General features: G+C 42.4%; 2 protein-coding genes across 3 annotated transcripts in view; both read left to right on the top strand.

Annotated features, from left to right (window-relative positions):
* Nucleotides 1-219: 219 nt before the first annotated feature.
* On the top strand, nt 220-10,551 carry abraxas2 (abraxas 2, BRISC complex subunit). Of its 2 annotated transcripts, none has more exons than XM_014204450.3 (9): nt 220-366; nt 1,252-1,342; nt 1,864-1,900; nt 2,256-2,322; nt 2,455-2,645; nt 3,586-3,705; nt 3,802-3,886; nt 5,762-5,879; nt 6,101-10,551. In XM_014204450.3, exons 1-9 carry the CDS (start codon nt 295-297, stop codon nt 6,658-6,660), a joined length of 1,341 nt encoding a protein of 446 aa, XP_014059925.1. In that variant the 5' UTR covers nt 220-294; the 3' UTR covers nt 6,661-10,551. The 2 variants fall into 2 exon arrangements, with proteins under 2 accessions (XP_014059925.1, XP_014059913.1); XM_014204438.3 differs by having other exon boundaries at nt 3,583-3,705.
* A 1,370-nt stretch (nt 10,552-11,921) lies between these two features.
* Nucleotides 11,922-26,289, top strand: part of LOC106607457 (ubiquitin thioesterase Zranb1) — a 34,376-nt gene continuing 20,008 nt past the window's right edge. Inside the window, exons 1-2 of the mRNA XM_014204423.3 lie at nt 11,922-12,535; nt 17,375-18,384. Of these exons, the coding sequence (XP_014059898.3) occupies nt 17,463-18,384 (922 nt within the window). The 5' untranslated portion in view covers nt 11,922-12,535; nt 17,375-17,462. The remainder of the gene's footprint in view (nt 12,536-17,374; nt 18,385-26,289) is intronic.

The raw sequence follows: 26,289 nt of genomic DNA, 5'->3' as shown, positions 1-26,289 counted from the left end.
CTAAACCATGCCATTTAAAGGGTCAAGTCTACAAAACTTAGTCCACTATTCGTAACACATTTTAGTTTTTGAAACAAACTGTATGGAGATCAAATCGATTAGAAAATTTGCAGAATGTCGGCCAAAATCCATCTCGCTTCATTTTGTCCTACTACCAGCCACTGGTCTTCCTCTCATCACCATATTTGGTGGTGAGTGGAAACGCCAACCGGATGCTTCATATTTATACATCCGGTGAATCATCTAGAGGGGGGGGGGGGTGCTATCATTGAGTTTTGATGGGATGTTTCCATCATGGCGGCATCCATTTCGGGATATACTTTTAGTTCTGTGTGTTATCACAGCGCTAACAGCAACTCTGATCATGTAAGTACAGGAAACATTTTAATGAATTGGGAGAGAGTGCATACATTTGTTTAGTTACAACTTGGGTGTATATTTTGATGTTATTGTCTGAAATTAAGTCAGTGGATTTCCCAGTGTCATCTTCCTGTTGCTAGCTAGCTGCAAACTAAGCGCAATCACTTACATAGCGAGACATTTGCTAGCTAACGTTAGTAAGCTAGGCTGCTATGCTATCTATGTCAACCCAACTGACTTCCGCGGTGTCGACTGTATATGTATAGGTTTGACAATGCAACATTTATGTAACTATAACTAGTTGGTTGATTTAACTATATTTGCAAAATGTCAATTGCATCTCCTGCACACCAAGCACTAAAAATGAACTAGTTAAGATTCTGGTCATGTCATCGTCAGACAGGTAGAGCAAGCTAACTGTCTAGATTGTTTCCGCGTTATCTACTGTAGCCAGTTAGCCGGTTATGCTAGCCAGTTAGCCTGTCATGTTATGATCTAGCTAACTAATGTTAACTGGCCAAAAATGTAGCTCCATATTTATTGCTATATAATTGTTTGTTGTATTGTTTTTGTCAAGTAATTTATTCTAGCACTGTTACCACATAGTTAGCAAGCTAGCTAGTTGGACAACTAGGAAGTGAATTTATCAAATAAATCAGCATGCATTCAAGCCACACAAGTTTTTGTTTACCATTAGAACACTGGATTGACACCTGTCAGCAAACTGAGTTGTGTGTCGATGCTGCCTAATGTTTTACCTGACATTTGACACATGATTTGTTTTGACAATGTGTAGTGAGAGCTTAAAAAGTGTTAGGCCTCAGTGCTGTTTGAGTGTTTATTATTATCTAGGCCTATTTTATAATTATAAACAACTTTTTGATCCTACAGGAGGGATTCCTTTTAGGAGAAGTTAGGCATGAGGAAACTGTCAGCATCAGTGATACACAGATCAGCAATTCTGAACTACTCCAAGTAGTAGGTAAGGCCTTGGGTAGCCAACTCAAAGAAACCAACCTATTTGTTTCCAGGCTTGTCTTGGTGGATTATATGCTCCATGCTACATTGGAATTCTGTCAAACTGGACTGGCAGGTTTCAGATCAAAAGGAGTGTCTTTTGTTTTTTCTGTTTATAGTGGAAGACCTTTACTGCAGCTGTTCAATATGTTATGTAGCTAGTAATGTATTTTGTATGCAATATTACAGTAGGCTGACTAAAGTCTTACAATTTGTAGTCATCTCAACATTTTATTATTTTATATATATATATATATATATATATATTTATTTTACATTTTAGTCATTTAGCAGACACTCTTATCCAGAACGACTTACAGTATTGAATCCATACATATTCATACTGGTCCCCCTTGGGACTCAAACCCACAACCCTGGAGTTGCAAGCACCATGCTCTACCAATTGAGCTACACAGGATGACATTAGACTAACACTATATGATGGAGTTTAATAACCATACATGCATGTTCTTTTTTTTTAAACAGAAGTCCACAATCATGAACCTTGTGCACAGCTATTTAGGTAAGATATTATATTATTTAAAATTAGATGGAATTTGTTGTCCTTAATGACATTTTGTGACATAACAAAAAGTAAAATGTTTTTTCCAAATGACTGCTTGGTTTATGTGCAAGTTATGGGCTTGAATATAATTAGACTAGTGATAAATTATTTATCCAATCTGAGATTAAGCTTTGCCTTGATCATGCCATCGTGCACATTGTAGGTTAAATGCTGCACAGTACTTTCATTCAACAAATGAGGGATGTAATTTTCAGTGAACAGTAGGTGGCCCCACCCCACCATGAGTTTTGAGTAACAAATGCAGAGCTACTGTGAGGAAATTGACTTTTTGTCTGTATCTTTCCCCCACCAGCTTTTATGATTATGCTGGACAAGTCAATGAAGAGAGTCTTAACAGAATTCTTAAAGACAGGCGGAAAGTGAGTATTTATTGTGGGTCTATTTGTATGAACATTTAGTGGTATTATTGGCCAGTAGTATCTAGCTAAAACACTGGCTGTGCATCTTTTAAATGACCGTCTTGTACTTGTCCCCCCCCCCCCCCCGCGTAGAATGTCATCGGCTGGTACAGGTTCAGGAGGAACACGCAGCAGCAGATGTCGTTCAGGGAACAGATCATCCATAAGCAGCTGACCCAGCTCCTGGGCGTGCCTGACCTAGTCTTCCTCCTCTTTAGCTTCATCTCCACGGCCAACAACTCCACACACGCCCTGGAATATGTGCTGTTCAGACCCAATCGCAGGTAGGACTACCTACACATAGCTATATGCACGCAGTACCAAACAGCATGCACAAACGGGCTGGTGCATATGTTGGCAATGCTGAACAATCCACACACCTTTAATGGGATTCTTAGGGATTTTGGCAATGGAGCCCTTTATAATCCACGCATTCAAACTGTACATTACGTTAGCTGTTGAACCACCCTCCTCTGTGATTATTCCCAGGCTGTTTCTCACCCTGTGCTTGCAGGTCAGTGTATGTGAGAGTTGGATAAAAGCATAAATATCCAGTGGCACAGATTCCACAGAGGCGGCGAACAGTAGTGGCCTCTCCTTTGAGACAAAATGGTTGCTAGTTGTGGAGGCTCCTCAGGTGCATAGGCATAATGTATTTTATTCCTTTATTTATTTGTCAGGCACAATGTACAGCATGCCATTGCACCAGATTTGTCTGTTGTCCCTGGGCAGGAAACTAATATATATGAAATCAGTTTAAATGTCCTACAGTATCGGACATCTTAAGAGTCAGAATGTCTTAACGTTCACATGACTGCTTACCTTATAGAAGGACCGTTCAGATGCATCATACATAGATTAAACAACTATGTAAGGTCTAGCCATTCTATATCTGGGGTCAGATGGACAGCACAGCACAGTAGGGATTCAAGGCTTGTGTGTTGGAATCAAGCTGGGGACTTAAATGCTACTGTCTGGCTCAGAGTGGGTTGGTGGAGGCCTCGCGGGATTGTGTGTGGGTGAAACTGGACATTAGCAGATTATTACATCTTCTGAACTCCCAACTAGATCCTTTGGATCTGGGCATCAATCAAAGCAAAGTAGTAAACTGTTGCTGCCCTACATACAAGTTACAGGGCCCCAGCCATCAATGGGTTTAAGGGTATTTTGGGCTAGGCTGCCTGTAGTGTATCATCAGACTAACTATCTGATTCCACCCAGCAGGTACAACCAGAGGGTGACCCTCAGCATCCCAAACCTGGGCAACACCAGCCAGCAGGAATACAAGGTCTCCTCTGTCCCCAACACCTCACTCAACTACGCCAAGGTCATCAAAGAGCATGGGTGAGTGTCTCCCACATGTAGGCACTGTCAACTTGTTTATTTTTAATTATTGAGAATCTTGTTTGATGGAAATGGGATGTGTTGTATGTTTTGCAGGGCTGAATTCTTTGACAAAGACGGTGTGATGAAGGATATCAGAACAATTTTTCAAGTCTACGGTGCACTACAAGATAAAGTGCAAGTGAGTTGGCTGCCAGCAAATTTCCTATTCATACCATTCAATTGATACAAGTCACATACTATACTTGCATAAACAGCAATGTGGTGCTTTGGTTGACACCATAGCTACAGTGCCTTCAGAAAGTATTCAACGCCCCCCTGAACCTTTCCACATTTTGTTGCATTACAAAGTGCGATTTTCAAATGAATGTAATTATTTTTACACAAAATACTCTGTCAAAAATTGTATGAATAATAAAACCCTAATGTATCCTGATTTAGATAAGTATTCAACCCCGTGAGTCAATAGATGTTAAACACCTTTTGGCAGCAATTACAGCTGTGAGTCTTTTTGTGTTAGTCTAAGAGCTTTGCACACCTGGATTATTCAATATTTATTTAAAAAAATCTTCAAGCTCTGTCAAGTTCGTTGTTGATCATTGCTAGACAGCCATTTTAAAGTTTTGCCATAGATTTTCAAGCCAATTTAAGTCAGAACTGTAACTAGGACACTCAGGAACACTCAATGTCATCTTGGTAAGCAACTCCAGTGTATATTTGGCCTTGTTTTAGGTTGTTGTCTTGCTGAAATGTGAATTTGTCTTCCAGTGTCGGGAAGCGGACTGAACTTGGTTTTCCTCTAGGATTTTGCCTGTGCTTAGCTCTATTGCGTTTCTGCTCATCCCCCAAAAATCTCCTTAGTCTTTGCCGATGACAAGTGTACCCATAACAAGATGCAGCCAGCCACCACCATGCTTGAAAATATGAAGAGTGGTGGTACTCAGTGTTGTTGGATTTGCCCGAACTTCATGCTTTGTATTGAGGACAAAAGGTTGATTTTTCTTTGGCACATTCTTTGCAGTATTCATTTAGTGCCTTCTTGCAAACATGATGCATGTTTTGGAATATCTTTATTCAAATCCAATAACATTTTATTTGACACGTGCTTCGTAAACAACCGGTGTAGAATAACAGTGAAATGCTTACTTACGAATCCTTTTAACAATATATTTTTTTAAATAGTGACACGAGGAATAAGTACACAATGAATAGAAATATAGAGTAAAAATAACATGGCTATATACAGGGAATAGCAATCCTGAGTATGCTGTACAGGCTTCCTTCTTTGTTTTAAAATTACTATTGGCCAACAGGAGGCCGCTGAGGGGAGGATGGCTAATAATAATAGCCGGAACGGAGCCAGTGGAATGGCATCAAACACATGAACCATGAATTTGATACCATTCCGCTCCAGCCATTACCAGTGCCACCAATCTCCTGTGTATTGGCCTTATATTGAAATCCCATAGCGGTTTCCTTCCTCTCCAGCAACTGAGTTAGGAAGGATGCCTGTATCTTTGTATTGACTGGGTGTATTGATACGCCCTCCGAAGTGTAATAAATAACTTCACTATGCTCAAAGGGATATTCGGTGTCTGCTTTTATTTTTACCAATCTACCATTGGTGCCCTTTTTTGCGAGGCATTGGAAAACCTCCCTAGTCTTTATGGTCGAACGTCTGCTTGAAATTCACGACTTGACTGAGGGGCCTTACAGAATTCTATGTCTGGCGTACATCGATGGGGTAGTTATAACAAAAATCATGTAAACCACTATTGCACACAGTGAGTCAATGCAAGTTATGTGATTTTTGAATACCTTTTTGACTCTCTTAGCTTTTCATTTTTAATTATTTTGTAAACATTTCTAAAAACAAAATTCCTTCACATTTTGGGTTATTGTGTGTAGAATAGTGACACAAAATCTACTACATATTTAATTCAGGCTGTAACAAAACAAAATGTGGAAAAATTCAACAGGTTGACTACTTTCTGAAGGCACATAGAAAAATAGTGATGATATGATTCTTGAATTGTTAGCTTTTTTCCTGTTTCAGTCTGTATGTGGAGAGGTTGAGCAGAGTGAACGTGTGAAAGAGAAAGTCCAGGAGGAGGTGAACAAACTCAAACAGCAAATTGTTCTCAGGAAACGAAAAACCACAGATGAAGAGAGAAGTATGTAACTTATTTGGGTTTGAATTTGGCTGCTCAAATTCATTCTCATGAAAAATGATTCATGTATCAACTATCATCTCCCTGTAACTATATGCGGGGAGGTATTTTGCAATGTGGTATTACGCAAATCAAATGTATTTCTGAAAAAGAAAATGTTTTTTGTTGCTTATTGAACCCCTCCCCTTTTTAAATATTAGCCTATTTGTCTCTCTGTCATTCAGGACTCCAGGAAGCACAGAACCCTGAGCCACGTCCCACTCCTGAGGAGAACACAGAGCCCCCGGAGACCTCCCTCCTGTCCAGAGTGGCCTTCCACACCCCATCCACCCCCGAGCGGCCAGGGCCCTCCGCAAACCCTCCTGCCTACGCAGACCTCCTCTCCTTGCAGAATGACTCACTTCTCCCCTTCTCATCCTCCCCTACCAGTGCTGCGCTCCTCCCCCGGCCCCAGGCTGTGGGCTCCCCCGGCCACCCTTCTCCCAGCCCATTAGGTCTGGGCCTCAGTGCTGGCCCCAACCCTGCTCCTAGCCCTGGTACGCCCTACCTGGGAAACGGGGACGGATCCAGCTCTGACTCCCTGGACAGACAGGCCGCAGGGCAAGAGGATGATGACGACGAGGAGGAAGATGATGATGATGATAATGAGGACAGCAGCGAGTACGAGAACCTTGTGAGCGAAGTGGGGCAGTTGCCCCCAGTTTCCACCAGTGTGTTGGTGCAGGGCCGCCCAGCCGCCCTCAGTCCGGACGGCGACGCCTCAGTCCGTGGCTCACAGACCTAGTAGATGCGAACATGTGGGGAGGGGGGGCTCAATTAACTGACGCACCGGGATAGGAGGGCGTCCAAACCAATCAAAGATAGTTCTTCTATATTACAGAGGAAGTGCCAGCCCTGAAAATAAAAGGCATGCGCAGGTGGGGTATTCCGCTGTGTATATCTGTTTGGCTTAGTTTGATCTCTATTCTGGGGGGAATGTCAAGCTTCATGGGGTTTTACTTTTCTGTCTAGCATGGAAAAGCTAGTCTGTTGGAGCCTGACTCTTCAGTGGATGTGTTTTTGATTTAGGGACGGAGGACGTTATAATGGAATAAACGGCAACCGGTTTGTCCGACCTCTCCGTATGGATAGACCCACTCCGCTTTTCCTGGATCATGCTGCGTCACATCTGCATCACCAACTTTAAGCATCCAATTGTACCATTACCTCTTGCACTATTTTTGCTTTCTTTTAACAATTTAAGAAAAGCAAAATGTTCTGCGGCCTTCAAACCTTTTTCTTTTTTTTGTGAGACAGGCAAGATTTTTTTCAATATTTTTTTTGGGGTGATGTGCTTATTACAAAAAAGAAGAGAGATGGTGGTAACTGCCAAAGTAATGGAAACACTTGAGAAAGTATATTCAAAGCAGATGCTTCCACACAGGTGGGGAACCTGAGTTAAGCAATTATCATCCTATCATGCCTAGGGGCATGTATAAAAATGCTTGGCAGGCCATTATTTTGGCTACAACGGCTATGCCACCAACCACAGGGCACGAGTGGTTACTGAATGGTTTGATGAGCATGAAAACAATGTAAACCATATTCCATTGCTGTCTGTCACCAGACCTCATCCCAATTGAACACTTATGGGAAATTCTGGAGCGGTGCCTGAGACAGCATTTTTCACCACCATCCATGTCGCATCCCGCCCAAGTTCCAGACACTTGTAGAATCTATGCCAAGGTGCATTGAAGCTGTTCTGGCCCCAACGCCCTATTAAGTCACTTTATGTTGGTGTTTCCTTTATTATTGTCAGTTATGTATGTAAACTATCATTTTGTTAGCCTGCACGGTTCTAGACACTCAACTTTGAACTGTCATTAGGATTTAATTTCCTTTTAACAAGCGATGTATTTTTATGAATCATGCGGTTGCCTATTTAGATGACGAAGAATAGTTTTTATTCAGTTTTCCTTTGCCTCTACTATAATGGGTGCTTACATTATTTTTATGACAACGTTAATGTCACTCTGCTCATTCTTCTATAATAACACTGAAACTGTATGCGCTTTGCTGCACTTAACAAATGTAGTTGATTTCTTTTATTGTGCTTTACCAATGCAGTTCAGTTGTGCTACTTGAGTAGTATGCTCTGACCACCTGAGCAGAGCTAGCTCAGCTTTTGCGTATTGTATGGGGTCGACAGGGCGAAAACACAACTTACTGTAGCTTTACTAACCAGACAACACTGCTGCATCAGAGCTAGCAGTAGAAAAAAACTGCTTCTACATAGACCTGTCTGCTTCTTACACCTGTTGTTCTTGCACTGCTGGTTGCCTCCATTACTGCTGACACTGACTAGAATGGCTTCTCCCTAGGTAATTCTGATGGAAAGGTTCTCCCTGTAGTGTCTAAATGTGTTACAGCCTGGGAACAAGGCAACTCCTGCCTGTCTTGTCAAACCAATAGACCTCACACACTCAAAGCTGGTTGGGCTAAATGTGTATGGACCTTTTGATAATGTGACAAATATGACCTCAATTCATAGTCCAGTGCCTTCCATTTTGACAGTTACACTGGCTCGTAACTACACACACAATGCAAGCGACTGGAAAGAAGTTTGTTCCAATTGTGGTGAGAGGATCCTTTACCCTGCAGTGTTATCCTACGCCTTGTATATATTTTTTGTGCCCTGCTTACCCCCACATCACATTTGGTTGTTTACAGTCACATTAGTTACGCTAACATAGCAGGCATAAAAGAAACGTCTGAAGCTAGATCCCCTACATACTAGTCTTGACTAGAAGAAAAAAACACTGTCATGGGAGGTTCTCTTCTGCACTGTTCAATCAATCCAGTAAATGTCGAGGAGGAGTTAAGAGGGAGTGTCGCCTTGTTAATGTCCAAAAGGAGAAGTTGCATCACTTGCTCACTTTCCATTTCCCCTGAAAATTGGAACATCCGGTTGTTGGGGACTTTGCAGAGGCTACTGTCACGTTGGATGGGTACTGTTAGAAACCAACTTTGCAGTAGACTTTCTTCCTTGAACCTTCACAGAATCCCAATATTGCTGTTTGAAACTGGAATTACACTGAACAAAAATATAAACGTAAAGTGTTGGTCTGATGTTTCATAATAAGCTGAAATAAAAGATCCCAGACATTTTCCATACGCACAAAAAGCTTATTTCTCTAAAATTGTTGGCACAAATTTGTTTAGATCCCTGTTAGTGAGCATTTCTCCTTTGCCAAGATAATCCATCCACCTGACAGGTGTGGAATATCAACAAGCTGATTAAACAGCATGATCATTACACAGGTGCACCTTGTGGGGACAATAAAAGGCCACTCTAAAATGTGCAGGTTTGTCACACAACACAATGCCAGAGATGTCTCAAGTTTTGAGGGAGCATGCAATTGGCATGCTGACTGCAGGAATGTCCACCAGAGTTGTTGCCAGAAAATTCAATGTTTAAAAGACATTGGAGACATAAGCTGCCTCCAATGTCGTTTTAGAGAACTGGCCTCACAACCGCAGACCACGCGTAACCACGCCAGCCCAAGGACCTCCACATCCGTCTTCTTCACCTGCGGGATCGTCTGAGACCAGCCACCCAGACAGCTGATGAAACTGAGGAGTATTTCTGTCTCATAAAGCCCTTTTGTTGGGAAAAACTAATTCTGATTGGCTGGGTTGGCTCCCAAGTGGGTGGGCCTATTCTCTCCCAGACCCACCCATGGCTGCGCCCCTGCCCAGTCATGTGAAATACATAGATTAGAGCCTAATAAATTAATTTCAATTGATTTCCTTAATTGAACTGTAACTAAGAAAAATTGTTGCATGTTGCGTTGAGTCAAGCCCAGAACGATGAGTATGTGACACATTTAGAGATGGCCCAGTGACTTTTTAGAGATAAGCTAGTGAGTGAGGGGAGACTTGAGTGACTGTAGGGGACCTTGCACGTTCGAGGCAGACAATGACACAGCTCACTTCTCCATGGATGGTTTTAAGCACTGGAAACTGAAGGACATTTAGCATGATAATGTGTAAGGAATAGTCTGCAAATTAGCCAGAAGGGATGTAGGGAGAAGCTTTACCATGTAAAGCACTTTGTCCTTTTTACTGCAGCCAGCTTTTCCCATGTACAGCCCATGTCTTGTGTGTCGCTCTTTCTGTCTTAAGGTCATCTAGCTTTCCTTCATCACTTAGCCATGTCAACTCATAACGTGGCGGACTGGTACTCCATTTTTATTTTATTGTTTACAAATTAATCACTGAATAACAAAGTCACAACTGATTATAATGACAAAATTGAGAGTGAAAGGAGTGGTTTCCACTTGATCACTGGAATAAATAATGGGAGTTAAGAACAAATAATCAATAATGTACACTGTACAGTAGATGGGAGGGGGTAGCATTCAAACAGCACTTATTTATGAGCATCTCAGTCATGATGGAAGTGGCTGGCAGGAGAGGAGGGTGAAAGTACTCTAAACAACACGGTTTGGCCCCAAGCTGAAAGCGGCCCCTGAGATCCTTCTCCCTGAAGCACAAAGTCCCATTAAATCCCTGATGTCTGAACATGTCTATCATAGGCGGGACAGTGATAGACCAAGCTCTTTTGGTCACAGTAGTTCTCTCACAGAGAATACGGTTCTTAAGTGGGGTGTAATAAAAGAGACATGCTTATTTATTTTGCAGTCATTTGTTCACCCTTTCTACCCACTTTTTTTTTAGGCCTGAGTAAAGGGTTGTTCAGAAAGACCAACTGTTAAAGGCCCAGTACAGTCAAAAACTAGGTTTACCTGTGTTTTATATATATTTCCACACTATTAGGTTAGGATAATACGATGAAATTGTGAAAATTATGCTAATACGCTTAAAGTGTAAGAGTTGTTTGAAAAGACAACCTGATATTTCGGCCTATTTTGGTAGGGTGGAGTTTTGGCCTTCCATTGTGACATCACCATGCAGTAAATTAGTTAATAGACCAATAAGAGAGAGTTCCAGTTTTCCCCACCCCACTCCCAGACAGTCCTAGCAAAATTCTTGCCTGAGAAATGACTATTTCCTAAGAAGCTATTTTTGTTTCTTTTTTAACATTTTAATTGAAAACAATCACAATAAGGTACTACATTGTTACCCAGAAATGATTTAATATTGAGATAACAAAAAAAAACGCATTACACTTTTACCAATTCACATCTCTCACATACAAATTCGTTAATGTACACATTCATTAGTGGGACTTTTGAATTAGAGAAAACAATTGTCATTCTCTAGAGTTATTGAACATTTGTATTGTATAAATCTCCAAGATAATTATTATTATTCATTTGGGAGAAAAAGTCAAGAGATTGCATGTCTTTTTTAAGGAAATCATATGAGCAAATATAACATTTTATACATATGGCATTGCTATAAATAAAAAATCCCAGAATTCCAGAGAATTTAAATATTCCATGCGTTCCTATCGCTCTGGACAGTTCGAGAGAACCGCTAGCCAGCGTTCGAGAGCGGCAGGTAGCCTAGCGGTTAGAGCGTTAGACTAGTAACCGAAAGATTGCCAGATCGAATCCCCGAGCTGACAAGGTAAACAGCTGTAGTTCTTCCCCTTAACAAGGCAGTTCAGTTCCAAGGCCGTCATTGAAAATATATATATTTTTTAAACTGACTTGTCTAGTTAAATAAAGGTAAAAATTAATAAAAGCAGAGTGGTCTTCTTCTGGGACATACTTTGGGAAGTGGGTGGGACGTTCATGTAAATAAATCATTGAAATAAACAGTCGCATGAGCCATGCAGAATTTGAAAGATGTACTGTATTTATTGTTCTGCTCATTCGCCATTGTGTATGTCAATGCTTCAAATAGGTTTAAAGCAGGGTCACAGAGTCTGTCGTTGGTAAAATAGTCGTGAATGCTATGTTGATTGATGCTGGTCTAGAATTTACATCGAATACTTTTTTAACAACCTGCCCTTTACTGCAGACTGCTGCAGTATATATTTTTTTCTACAAAATATGACGTCATCCTAATGTCCCTTAAAGATATACAGCTGAGATACAGACGTAAACAAATGACATGACGGTGGCTTCGGGAATGGGGTGTCATTTAATATTCCGTGGTACATCATTTGAGCCAAAACTGCAGAAATGAATTACGGTTTCATATTATTTTGACATCAGAGACTGGTAAAATAAAGCCACAGGTATAACAAAGAGTTATACATATTTGATAAAGCTTGTTAACTATTGGCAACGAAAGACGCATAGCATAGCAAACAGGAGGAATACAAAAAACTATCCAATCAGTTTGCCCGGTGAATCCAGGTGCTAAATCCTCCTGCTTCTCTCTGGAGTGTATTTTTGGGGGGGGTTTTCCAGTTTCCCCCCACGCCGCCATTAAAGACCGACAGAACGGCGGTTGGAAATTGGGATTAACATTATTTAAAGCCCCGGAGAGACTGCATCGGGGGGGTTGTTCTATTGCACAGGTCTCGAAGCTACGTACAAACGGAAACTTAAATATGTGTATTTTGACCAAATGAAAGCTTGACTTCGGGACATACAGATTGGGTTTCGTTGGGAAAGCTCGAGCGATATAACGTTAATGTTGGACTGAAGCTTAAGAGCGGTTTGTTGTGGTTGCGCCTGGAAGGAGTGTAAACACAGGAAAAGGTAAAACACAGTTACATCTTTGGTTAAAACCAGCAGACGCCACTGTTAAATGTTAGCTAGTTACAGTTGTCACCCCTTGTATGAGATATTGTTTAGAACGAAAGCAATAACGTTACCTTTACTGCAATCATCATAGCTGCACTGAATAGATAACGTTAGCTAGGTACTTTACTGTACTGTAGTTGGCTGACTACACTGGATTATTTTCATATTTGTTAACGTTGGTTAGAATTTGATTTGTCAAAACAGTTTCGTAAATTGAGACTAATGGGCACAACATTGTCTGTTTAAAAAATCTTTTCTTAAACGAATGTGAATTTCGCCCTGCATATTAACAAACTTTAGTCGTATCGCAAATCTAAATGATTAGACAGACGCTAAATTAACTACTTACAATAGTTTGTCTTGTAGCTATGTGTTTTTACCATTGTTACTTTGTAAATAGCTAACTATGATCATTTGGATTTTTATTCGACACGCCCAGCCCAATATGCAGTAGCAAAACTAGCTAATTACAGTAGCTGACTTGTTACATTGCTCAATTGAAATAAGTAGACACAATGCACAGATGCTTCTTTTCTTTTTAACCAACCAGTGAGCTACCAATCCAGGCTCTATAGATACAGACAGCGAGGCGTGGCTTCACGTGACCACATCCCGGAGTGGGTACAGCCATAGGGTACTCCTGTTGCTCTGATGTAATTAGTCCAATTTTGGTGGCCTCCTAAGCAAACTACTGACACTTTAACATTTCCATAAACGCGTTCAGCAGCATCACCTGCCGTTATTTATATACTTGGCTGTCATGACAATAATTTGCATGATACTTATTCAGCCACTAATTTACCTGACCTGCTAACACTGACAGAAAAAAAAGATGATAAAACTGTCACATTATACTTACTTCACTGTTTGTTTAGCCCTAGCTTTTTTTTTCATCTCTATCTAGTTCGCTAGTCAGATATGTTGCGTAACTACTGCCTGCCCTTGAACGGTCTAGGTATTTAGAGAAGTGTATTCTTGTTGGATTGCTTATGTGGCCTTTCAATTTGCCAGAGATCAGCTGGGGAGACAACCCTACCAAATGGCCCAAATTAGCCAATGTTGATACCTACACCTAACTTTACTTGGTGGAATCTACAGTTTTGCATAAATATCCAAATGCGGAAGAATATTATAGCTGTTATTTGGACAATACAGCTCAGTAGTCCTAACTACAAGCGAACTAGCAAGCTGTATGCAATACATCCAGAGATGTTTGATTGGGTTCAAGTCCAGGCTCTGGCTGGGCCACTCAAGAACATTCAGAGACATGTCCCGAAGCCACCCCTGAGTTGTCTTAGCTGTGGGATTAGGATTGTTGTCCTGTTGGAAGGTGAACCGTCACAGTCTGAGGTCCTGCGCACTCTGGAGCAGGCTTTCATCAAAGATCTCTCTGTACTTTGCTCTATTCATCTTTCCCTCGATCCTCACTAGTCTCCTAGTCCCTGCCGCTGAAAAACATCCCCACAGCATGATGCTGCCATCACCATGCTTCACCGTAGGGATGGTGCCAGGTCTCCTCCTGACGTGGCTCTTTGGCATTCAGGCCAAAGAGTTCAATCTTGGTTTCATCAGACCAGTGAATCTTGTTTCTCATGGTCTCAGAGTCCTTTAGGTGCCTTTTGGCAAACTCCAAGCGGGCTGTCATGTGCCTTTTTACTGAGGAGTGGCTTCCGTCTGGCTACTTTACCATAAATGCCTAATTGTTGGAGTGCTGCAGAGATGGTTGTCCTTCTGGAAGGTTCTCCCAGCTCCACAGAGGAACTCTGGAGCTCTGTCAGTGACCACTGGGTTCTTGGTCACATCCCTGACCAAGGACCTTCTCCCCAGATTGCTTATTTTGTCCAGGCAGCCAGCTGTAGGAAGAGTCTTGGTGGTTCCAAACATCTTCCATTTAAGAATGATTGAGGCCACAGTGTTCTTGGGGACCTTCAATGCTGCAGACATTTGTGGGTACCTTTCCCCAGATCTGTGCATTGACACTCCTGTCTCTGAGCTCTACGGACAATTCCTTAGACCTTGGTTTTTGCTCTGACATGCACTGTCAACTGTGGGACTTGATATAGACCGGTGTGTGCCTTTCCAAATCATATCCAATCAATTGAATTTACCACAGGTGGACTCCAATCAAGTTGTAGAAACATCTAAGGGATGATCAATGAAAACAGGATGCACTTCAGGTCAATTTGAGGCTCATAGCAAAGGGTCTGAATACTTATGTAAATAAGGTATTTATGTGTATTTTTAATACATTTACTACATTTTCTAAACTGTTTTTGCTTTTGTCTTAATGGGGTATTGTGTGTAGATTTAGGATTTTTATTTAATAATTTTTAGAATAAGGCAGTAATGTAACAAAATGTGGGAAAAGTCAAGGGGTCTGAAGACTTCCCGAGCGCGCTGTAATATCCTGAAACCATGAGGTTCATCTAACCTGGTCCTTGGACAGTTGATCCAACTTAATTTGGTAGTCTTTTTCTCCTACTAATTATTGTCATGACAGCCAAGTATATTAATAACGACACGTGATGTTGCTGAAAATGTTTATGGAAATATAAAAGTGTCCGCTTTTCGAGCAGGGCTAGCTAATTAGTCTGAAGTCGTCGCTTGGCCCCATAATTGTGACGTACATTCCATGCGACAGTCTCTGTTCATGCTAGCATTTTTTACATTTAGAATGAAAGTGTTTTTAGGTATGATGTAGATTGTTCATTTAAGATGACTTAAAAGTACGTTAAAAATGACCAACCAAACATTTCCAAAATGATTAAAAAAAAAAAAAAAAACAGCCATTGTCAGGTTATGAGTAAAGCAGGCAATTTATTATAGGAGTAACAGGGTACCCTATGGCTGTACCCCACTTGGGGGTGTGGTCGCATTATGCCATGCCTAGCCGTGTGTGGTCGCATTAAGCCATGCCTAGCCGTGTGTATCTATGCTTGTGGTGGTTTCAACTTTCAAATGTAAGTTACTCCTCAACCTGGTTTTGCAGCCTTTTTAAATATGTGCTGAAATATATCTCACAGCATTTTGTTGTAAAAATAGCTAGCTGCCTGTCTGAATTTCTTGTAATAGCAAACATTTCACTAATATAAATTTTGCATGGTGTTGGTTTGTGTCAAGGAATATTTCAAACATATTGAATAAGAACAATTCACTTTATTTGTCACATGCTTAGTAAACAACAGGTGTAGACGATCCGTGAAAATTTAACTGAGTGCAGAGTAGACTGTTTTGCACTGATCTAGGACCAACCTATCCCACCCCAATTGAGAACCTTTTAGATAGATAGATAGTTTAACCAAATAAAAACCTGACGGGCCTAGGTCAGAGCTAGGGGCAACTTCTCAACTGCATTGTTAAAGGTAGACTCAGCGACATGACGTAGGTGTGTAAAGTAAACAGCATAGTGGGTCAATTTCTGCAAAAATTAACAGCGTTGAAGCGCAGAGGGCTCTCCAGCGATTTCAGTCTACGCAAAGTTTAAAAAAATTATACCACACAAAAGTACGAAGAACTGGCCTCCCGAGTGGCACAGCGGTCTAAGGCACTGCTTCGCAGTGCTAGAGGCGTCAATACAGATCCGGGTTCGATCCTGGGCTGTGTCGTAGCCGACCGCTACCGGGAGACCCATGAGGCAGGGCACAATTGGCCCAGCATCGTCCGGGTTAGAGGAGGGTTTGGCTGGCCGGTATGTCCTTGTCCTATTGCGCTCTAGCGACTCCTGTGGCGGGCCAGGCGCATGCACGCTGACACGGTGGCCAGTTGTACGGTGTTTCCTCAGACACGTTGGTATGGCTGGCAACCAGGTTAAGCGAGGAGTGTGTCAAGAAGCAGTGTGGCTTGGCATGGTCGTGTTTCGGAGGATGCATGGCTCTCGACCTTCGCCTCTCCCGAGTCTGTACGGGAGTTGCAGCGATGGGACAAGACTGTAACTACCAGTTGGATATCACGAAATTGGGGAGGAAAAGGGGTAAAAAGCGCCAACAAAAAAAGTGTGAATAATTAAGAAGAGAGCTACACAAACAAAGCTCCATCGGAATTAAAGACTTTGGAGCCTTGAAACTTCCCAGCTGTTTTGGTCCTGTACCTGCCATGCCATACTAGCGTGAAGCAAACCTATGCAAATGCCCAGAAACTGTGTGTCACTGTGAGAGCGAAGTCTTGCATCTCGCTCATTGCAACATCTGCGGTGTTGCTCGTGGCAACATCATTTCGCTGAGTCTACCTTTTTTGAGATTCATTATTGGTATGAGTTTGAGTGTTGTTTGGTTTCATTTGTCCTTTGTCAGGTAACACTGCTCTGTAGGGCACATTTGCTCTGTATCTCCGGATGTGTTTACGGTATCAGTTTTAAGGGGCATGGAGGCAGAAGATTGGGTTGCAGCCTGCTGCTCTTGGCTTCTTGCTATGTGGGTTAATCTGCACTGAGCCTCTCAGGCTTTGATTTAACTCACTGAGAATTTGTGCCGGGTCAAGAGCGCACATCTTTGTAGCTGTTTGAGCATGGTTGATGAAATACATGTAGCTTTCTTAGTTTTTGTGTCAGAGTTGCGAGGTCTCTAATATCAGGTCTGTTACTCTGTAATAGATTAGGCATAACTAGCCTAACTGATGTTCTTGTTTTACTTATGAAAACATTTCCTTTCAAACATGACATCCATTTAAAGTCTAAATGTGTATATTAGGTCTATCTGTGATCTTTATTCTGTGTGTTTCTGCATGTGTCACAGTCTGATGATTTTTAAAGGCCAGTATGGCCCCTCACCCTATCCTGTGTTTCTGTTGTTACCCTAGCATCCTGCTTGCCTGTGTGATCTCCTTGAGTGGAGCTGCCAAGCAGAGTCCCTCCCAGCAGCAGCCATCACCCAGCGGTGGAGTGGCGATGACTGAGCTGGGTGCCAAGTGGGCCTGTGAATACTGCACGTTTGAGAACTGGCCCTCTGCCATCAAGTGCACCATGTGCCGCGCCCAGAGGCCCAGCAGGGGTGCCATCATCACCGAGGAGCCCTTCCGGAGCAGCCCTGGCCTGGACGCCAGCCACCAGTGGGAACGTCTGAGTCACATCAACAGCCCACCCCAGGGAGGCTCCAGTCTCCTAATCTGCCCGGACTCCAGTGCCCGCCCCCGTGTCCGCATCACAGACTCCCCCGAGCCCCCCTCCAGCAAATGGTCCTGCCAGATGTGCACCTACTTAAACTGGCCCTGTGCCATTCGCTGCACTCAGTGTCTGTGCCAGCGGCATCAGGGACATCAGCAGGAGCAGCCCCACCAGGGGCTGGCGCAGCAGCCACGCATTCCCACCGAGTCACCCCAGACCTCAGGCTCAGGATGCCGACCCGCACCCCCATCCACCCCTACGGACCCCTGCGAGGAGTATAACGACCGCAACCGCCTCAACGCCCAGCACTGGACCTGCGCCGCTTGCACTTATGCAAACTGGCCTAAAGCGTGCAAATGTGTGGTGTGTGACCACTCCAGGCACAAGAGCTTGGCAAAACCCATCGAACTGGCCTTGAAGCCCGAGAGCCTACCACCCTCCATACTCAACGAGCAGGACAGTGACAACAGGAGGGGGGGTGTGGGAAAGGGCGGAAGTGGAGTAGTGGGGTGCTGCGGCAGCCAGAGGAGGTCCCCGCCCACCTCCAAGCGGGAGGCGGAGGCTAAAATGGACTTTCAGAGGAACGAGCTGGCATTGGGAGCTGGAATTGGGAGCATAGAGGAGCGGCAGGTGGACTTTAAGAGGCTTAAACAGATGAAGAACAGGATGAGGAGGACTGACTGGTTGTTTCTCAATGCTTGTGCAGGTGAGTCAGTGCGTGAGTGGATGCAAGGAAATCAATGTTATCTCCAACCCTGTTAATTTCTCTGTATTGCCTGCTGTGGAGAATGTTATGCTCATTATGGTTGAGAAATAACTCCCCTGTATTTATGTACTTCTGTTGTGAAATGGGAGTTCTTCATTATACATTTTATGCAGTGAGTTAATCCCACCACGATACAGATTTAGCTTTGTTTTAAAACAAACATTCAAAAGCTTAGCCTGTGTAATTATGACAGATTTTACTGAGGAAAGTGGCACTTGCAGTTTCCAATAAGGATCATTGTGAAGCTAATGTAGGCTCAAATGTGATTCATTAAGTCCAGATGAGATGCTTGTTTAAAACAAGTAGTCTAAGCATGTACACAAATTACATGTAACGCTAATCTTCCATGGGAAGTTAAATTCCCCAAATTCCAGGGCTTTTCTTAAATTCATCAAAAAAAGTTAGCTTATAACAGTGAACCTTTTTTGTGGGATACACATAAGGCAATTCTAGGTCTTATGGCATATTTTGGTTAAACTATCATCAAGTCAATGGAATTGCAACCCTCTGCATGCACAGTAAATTCTTCAATCACATGTGCTGTGCACTCCCAAGATCTTGCACACTAATGAGATGCTATTGAGCCCACACTACTACACTGTCTGAGCAAAGGACTAGATGCTTTCTGGTAAGTTTTGATTACGATACTGGGTGGGGTGAAATATATATATACACACACACACACACACACACACACCGTATATATATATACACACACACACACACACACACACACACATACATATATATCCATACAATATATTGATACACACACTAACTATATATACACACACACTTGAAGTCAGAAGTTTACATACACCTTAGCCAAATACATTCAAACTCAGTTTTTCACAATTGCTGACATTTAATCCTAGTAAAAATTCCCTGTCTTAGGTCAGTTAGGATCACCACTTTATTTTAAGAATGCGAAATGTCAGAATAATAGTAGAGAAAGATTTTATTTCAGCTTTTATTTCTTTCATCACATTCCCAGTGGGTCAGAAGTTTACATGCACTCAATTAGTATTTGGTAGCATTGCCATTAAATTGTTTTACTTGGGTCAAATGTTTCGGGTCCAATCTGAGGCACAAAAACATGAACTCATTACCTTGATGCTTTCTCTGTTAATTCTAATGAGAACCTGCTGTAAATCAAGCAGAGAACCGATGATCAACATCAATTCCCTAGAGATATTAGATCCAATGTGAATCCAGGCACAACTGTCTTCACCGGTGTAACGAATGAGACACCAAAATATTTGGGACATTCCTCGCAAACACCATTTTTTTCCAGCACTTGGGCTGTTGTTGTATCACATGCGCTATCACAACAGCTGTTCGTCACTTGACTGTCATTCAGAAAATTCCTTCCTGGATCAGATGGTGTGAAAATATCACGGCGTTATTAAACAGCGCGAACCCAAATGTGCATCCAACAAGTATTATGCATAATTATTGAAGAAGAACCTTTCTGGTTAGAAGAATTTGATTTTGCAATCGCATAGATTTTTGGGGATTTGTGTGCCCATGAAAACTGTGTTGACCACATAACATAAACTAAATGTTACACTACATTTCTGAAATGTCCATATAATTTTTTTACTGTCCAACAGCTAGAGCCAGGATTGTCACAGGGTTCAAGTTCAATGTCTAATTTAACTGATTAATATACGACAAACAACAACTTACCGTAATTTCCGGACTATTATGCGCACCTGAATATAAGCCGCACCCACTGAATTGAAAAAAATATATTATTTTGAACATAAATAAGCCCCACATGTCTATAAGCCGCAGGTGCTTACCGGTACATTGAAACAAATTAACTTTACACAGGCTTTAACGAAACACGGCTTGTAAAAAAATAAATTATAATTAGCAGTAAGCTTTAGTTGTCTTTTTGCACTGAGTCAATTCCTCACGCTGCTGTTTCCAACGTCTTATCATCGATTCATTAAGACCAAGCTCCCGTGCAGCAGCTCTATTTCCTTTTCCAACAGCCAGATCAATCGCCTTCAACTTGAAAGCTGCATCATATGCATTTCTCCGTGTCTTTGCCATGATGAGGGTGACAAAATGACTACCGTAATCAGAATGATGGGAAGTTTGAGAGCGCTCGATTTAATCTAAACAGTAAACCAAAAAGTTGTTTAACCTTAACCCGTTCGGCAATTTCATTGGTGTAATGAAAGCTTCATGCCGCCCAAAAACTGAGCACGTCACAGAATGTGTTTTTTTGGAGAAAAAAAAATTGAAAGTGGGAAAAATCCATATATTAGCCGCGTCACTGTTTAAGCCGCGGGGTTCAAAGCGTGGGAAAAAAGTTGCGGCTTATAGTCCGGAATTTACGGTACACTGCCATAACTTTTAACCTTTCTGTCCTTGTATTTATCACATGATTTGACAAATCTGTCAAATCACAAACCATGAGAAATAATTAAACCAGAGTTAAAATGTAAATTTTATTGGTCACATATTTAGCAGGTGTTATTGCAGGTGTAGCGAAATGCTTGTGTTCATAGCTCCAACAGCGCAGTAGTAGTATCTAAGAATTCACAACAATACGCAAATCTAAAAAGTAAAAGAATGGAATTAAGAAATATATAATTATTAGGACGAGCAATGTCGGAGTGGCATTGACGAAATACAGTAGAATATAATACAGTATATACATATGAGATGAGTAAAGCAGTTTTTCAGTCTCTCGGTCCCAGCTTTGATGCACCTGTACTGTCCTCGCTTCTGGATGGCAGCCGTGGTTCGGGTGGCTGAGGTCCTTGAGGATCTTCTTGGCCTTCTCATGACATTGGGTACTGTAGGCAGTGTGCCCCCGCTGATGTGTTGGGCAGACCGTACCACCCTCTGGAGAGCCCTGCGGTTGTGAGCGGTGCAGTTGCCGTACTAGGCGGTGATACAGCCCGACAGGATGTTCTTAATTATGCATCTGTAAAAGTTTGTGAGGGTCTTAGGGGCCAAGCTGAATTACTTCAGCCTCCTAAAAAAGGTTGAATAGGCACTGTTGTGCCTTCTTCGCCAAACTGTCTGTGTGGGTGGACCATTTCAGATTGGCGTTCACATCACTGACAAGGAACATGAAGCGATCCACCTTCACCGTGGTCTCGTCGATGTGGATAGGGACGTGCTCCCTCTGCTGTTTCCTGAAGTCCACGATCAGCTCCTTTGTTTTGTTGATGTTGAGGGAGAGGTTTTCTTGACACCACTCAGCCAGGGCCCTCACCTCCTCCCTGTAGGCTGTCTCATCATTGTTGGAAATCAGGCCTACTACTGTAGTGTCGTCTGCAAACTTGATGATTGAGTTGGAGGCGTACGTGGTCATGTAGTCATGGGTGAACAGGGAGTACAGGAGGGGGCTGAGCACGCACATTTCTGGGGCCCCTGTGTTGAGGATCAGCAAAGTGGAAGTGTTGTTTCCTACCTTCACCATCTGAGGGAGGCCCATCAGGAAGTCCAGGACCCAGTTGCACAGGGCGGGGTTCAGATCCAGGGCCCCAAATGTAATGATGAGCTTGGAGGGTACTATGGTGTTGAAGGCTGAGCTATACTCAATGAACAACATTCTGATGTAGGCATTCCTCTTGTCCAGATGGGATACGGCTGTGTGCAGTGCAATGGCGATTGCATTGTCTGTGGATCTATTGGGCGGTAAGAAAATTGAAGTGGGTCTAGTATGTCAGTTAAGGTAGAGGTGATATGATCCTTAACTAGCCTCACAAAGCACTTCATGATGACAGAAGTGAGTGCTACAGAGCAGTAGTCATTTAGCTCAGTTACCTTTGCTTTCTTGGGTACAGGAACAACGGTGGACATCTTGAAGCAAGTGGGGACAGCAGACTGGGATAGGGAGAGATTGAATACGTCCGTAAACACTCCAGCCAACTGGTCTGCGCATGCTCCGAGGACGCGGCTAGGATGCCGTCTGGGCCAGCAGCATTGCAAGGGTTAACATGCTTAAAACTTCCTACTCACATTCGGCCACAGAGAATGAGAGCCCACAGTCCTTGGGAGCGGGCCGCGTCGGTGGCACTGTGTTATCCTCAAAGCGGGCTAAGAAGGCGTTTAGCTTGGCTGGGAGCCAGACGTCGGTTTCCGCGGTGTGGCTGGTTTTCCCTTTGTAATCCGTGACTGTTTGTAGATCCTGCCACATACGTCTCATGTCAGAGCCATTTTGAATTGCGACTCCACTTTGCCTCTATACTGACATTTTGCCTGTTTGCCTTACGAAGGGAATAACTACACTGTTTGTATTTGACCATATTCCCAGTGACCTTGTCATGGTTAAATGCAGTGGTTTGCGCTTTCAGTTTTGCGCGAATGCTGCCATCTATCCATGGTTTCTTTGGGTAGCTTTTTATAGTCACCATGGGAAAGACATCCCTTATAAGCGTCAATGTTATTCTCAAAGGCTACCCGGAACATATCCCAGTTCACGTGATCAAAACAATCTTGAAGCATGGATTCTGATTGGTCAGACCAGTGTTGAATAGACCTTAGCATGGGTACTTCCTATTGAGTTTCTGCCTATAGGAAGGGAGAAGCAAAATGGAGTTGTGATCTTATTTGCAAAAGGGAGGGTGGGGGAGGGCCTTGTAGGCATCTCGAAAAGACGAGTAGCAGTGATCTAGTGTTTTTCCTGAGCGAGTACTACAGTCAATGTGCTGATAGAACTTCGGTAGCCTTTTCCTCAAATTTGCTTTGTTAAAATCCCCAGCAACAATAAATGCGGCCAAAGGATATGTGGTTTCCAGTTTGCATAAAGTCCAGTGTAGTTCTTTGAGGCCCTCGTGGTATCGGCTTGAGGGGGAATATACACGGCTGTACACGGCTATAACGAAAAGAGAATTATCTTGGGAGGTAATACGATCAGCATTTGATTGTGCGGTATTCTAGGTCGGATGAACAAAAGGACTTGAGTTTCTGTATGTTTACACAATCACACCACGAGTAGTTAATCATGAAGCATACACCCCCGCCTTTCTTCTTCATGGAAAGTTATTTATTTCTGTCCGCACGATGAATTGAGAACCCAGCTGGCTGTATGGACGGGGATTCCGTGAAAACATTATGTGAAACAGAGTATGTCTCTCTAGAAGGAGATCCTCGCCCTGAGCTCGTCTACTTTATTGTCCAGAGACGGAACATTGGCAAGTAATATACTCGGAAACGGTGGATGGTGTGCCCGCCTCCTGAGTCGGACTAGAAGTCCACTCTGAATACCTCTTCTCCGCCGGTGGAGACTTGGAGCATACTCTGGGATAACTTCAATAATGTAATTCGTAATGCTGGCGAGTTACAAGCCCTCTGATATCCCAAAGTTATTTACGGCTGTATGTAATAACACAAAAAATGTTCTGGGCTAATAATGTAAGCGCGAACACACCAAAAAAATAAATACTGCCATGTCTGTCAGCACCATCTTGGGTTAAAACAGCAGATTTCATCTTAATGTAATGACATGAAAAGAAATTGGCAGATTATCATCAATGATTTATCAACAGCTGTAACCAGTTGTCCAGTGTAGGAAATACTCACTGGTACCCTAGTTTACAGAACGACAAACATTCTGTTCAGTCTAGCAAACAAGAATATCTGTCAGGTGAGGGTAAGGGTTGGAGGAACATAGTGAACCTATAGACTATGGTTGAGTTCCTGCCTGATATATTGCTATATCTTATGTGGTTAGCTGATATGGTACCTATCTGGCATTCATCTGCACTGTAGTCAGACAGGAACTCAACCTCTGGCTTGAGTCAACACAGCACAGCAGTTCCTAACTGTTCATCCATCCACCCACTCAGCTTGCACAGGCTGCAGCCTCTCCTCTCGGAGCATGAGCAGGGAATCTGTTAGCCCCAAGAAGTTATGTGGGACGCTAGCGTGCCACCCGTGGTGCACCCTATCAACAGCAGGTGCATTTCAAGAGCGGCAAATTTGAAACCAAATAAATGTCAAAATTCAAATTTTTCAAACATACAACTATCTTACACCCTTTGAAAGATAAACATCTCCTTAATCTAACCACGTTGTCCGATTTCAAAAAGGTTTTACGGCGAAAGCATAAAGTTAGATTATGTTAGGAGAGTACATTGACAATAGCTGTGTGTAATGTTTTGTCAATTCAAAGACAGGCGTCACCAAAACCATAAAACCAGCTAAAATGATGCACTAACCTTTTACAATCTCCATCAGATGACACTCCTAGGACATTATGTTAGACAATGCATGCATTTTTAGTTCTATCAAGTTCATATTTATATCCAAAAACAGCGTTTTACTACGGCATTGATGTTGAGGAAATCGTTTCCCTCCAATAACCGGCAGTCAAGTCAGCACCACAAATTAAATAATTAAAATTAGAAAACATTGGTAAAATATTATATTGTCATTTAAAGAATTATAGATTTACATCTCTTGAACGCAATCAACTTGCCAGATTTAAAAATAACCTTACTGGGAAATCACACTTTGCAATAATCTGAGCACTGCGCCCAGAAAAATATGCTTTGCTATACAGACAAACGGCCATGTTGGAGAGATCTAAAATCGAAAATACTATGTAAATAATCCATTACCTTTGATTCTCTTCATCAGATGTCACTTCCAGGAATCCCAGGTCCATAACGAATGTAGTTTTGTTCAAAAAAGCTCATCATTTATATCCAAAAAGCTCCGTGTTGTTAGCACATGATCTAAGCCAGCCGGACTTCTCGTCATGAACGAGGGGAAAAAATATATTTACGTTCGTTCAAACATGTCAAACGTTGTATAGCATAAATCATTAGTGCCTTTTTTAACCAGAACATGAATAATATTCAAGGTGGACGAATGCATTCTCTTTTATAACGTATTGGAACGAGGGTACCCAACATGAACTCGCGCGCCAGAGTCTAATCGGCCATCACCGTTCCATGGCTCTTGTTCGGTCAGATCTCACAGTAAAAGACTCAAAACACTTTGTAAAGGCTGGTGACATCTAGTGGAAGCAATAGGAAGTGCCAAAACATTAATCAACCCCTGTGTGTTTCAATGGCATAGGCTTAAAGGTAATTCAACACATCAGGTATCCACTTCCTGTCAGAAAATGTCTCAGGGTTTTGCCTGCCAAATGAGTTCTGTTATACTCACAGACACCATTCAAACAGTTTTAGAAACTTTAGGGTGTTTTCTATCCATATATAATAAGTATATGCATATTCTAGTTACTGGGTAGGATTAGTAACCAGATTAAATCGGGTACTTTTTTTTATCCAGCCGTGAAAATACTGCCCCCTAGCCCCAACCAGGTTAATAGGGAAAGATGAGAAGTCGAGTCCACAATTCAGAATTCCACTTCCTGTTTCAATCGGTCTCGGGGTTTTGACTGCCATTTGAGTTCTGTTATACTCACAGACACCATTCAAACAGTTTTAGAAACGTTAGGGTGTTTTCTATCCATATATAATAGGTATATGCATGCCCTAGCTTCTGAGTTTGATTAGTAGGCCGTTGAAAATGGGAACGATTTTTTTTCAAAATGCGCTGTGGCGCCCCCTATCCTAGGGTATCCTCAAGAGGTTAACAATGCATTGTGGGAAGTACCCTGTATAAAAATTGCGTATCCAGGAACAGTTTTAGTCATGTTGCTATGATGCATTCCAAGCCTTTACCCTCCAGAAGCTAGCGATTGAGGATGTTTGCTCCACTGTAGGACAAGATGCCTGTTTGTATTAAGGACAGTCTGCTTGAGTGAGGGTATCCTTGTCTATCTTTACAGCCCACTGGCTTGTGCCACAGCAGGTTTATTATTGGACTTTCTCATTTTATTATAGAGACTCTTCATTGCCTGAA

This window comes from Salmo salar, chromosome 01 (genome assembly GCF_965601325.2).
Source record: "Salmo salar chromosome 01, fSalSal1, whole genome shotgun sequence".
NCBI classification, from domain to species: domain Eukaryota; kingdom Metazoa; phylum Chordata; class Actinopteri; order Salmoniformes; family Salmonidae; genus Salmo; species Salmo salar.
Note: the sequence above shows the minus strand (reverse complement) of the source record. Positions and strands in the feature narration are given on the sequence as shown.

Excerpts from the sequence above, each read along its gene's own strand:
- abraxas2 (XM_014204438.3), top strand. The coding sequence starts at position 295 with ATGGCGGCATCCATTTCGGGATATACTTTTAGTTCTGTGTGTTATCAC. Across the intron at positions 2,646-3,582 it reads CTGTTCAGACCCAATCGCAG|CAGGTACAACCAGAGGGTGA; the intron begins GTAGGACTACCT and ends GATTCCACCCAG. Across the intron at positions 5,880-6,100 it reads AACCACAGATGAAGAGAGAA|GACTCCAGGAAGCACAGAAC; the intron begins GTATGTAACTTA and ends TCTGTCATTCAG.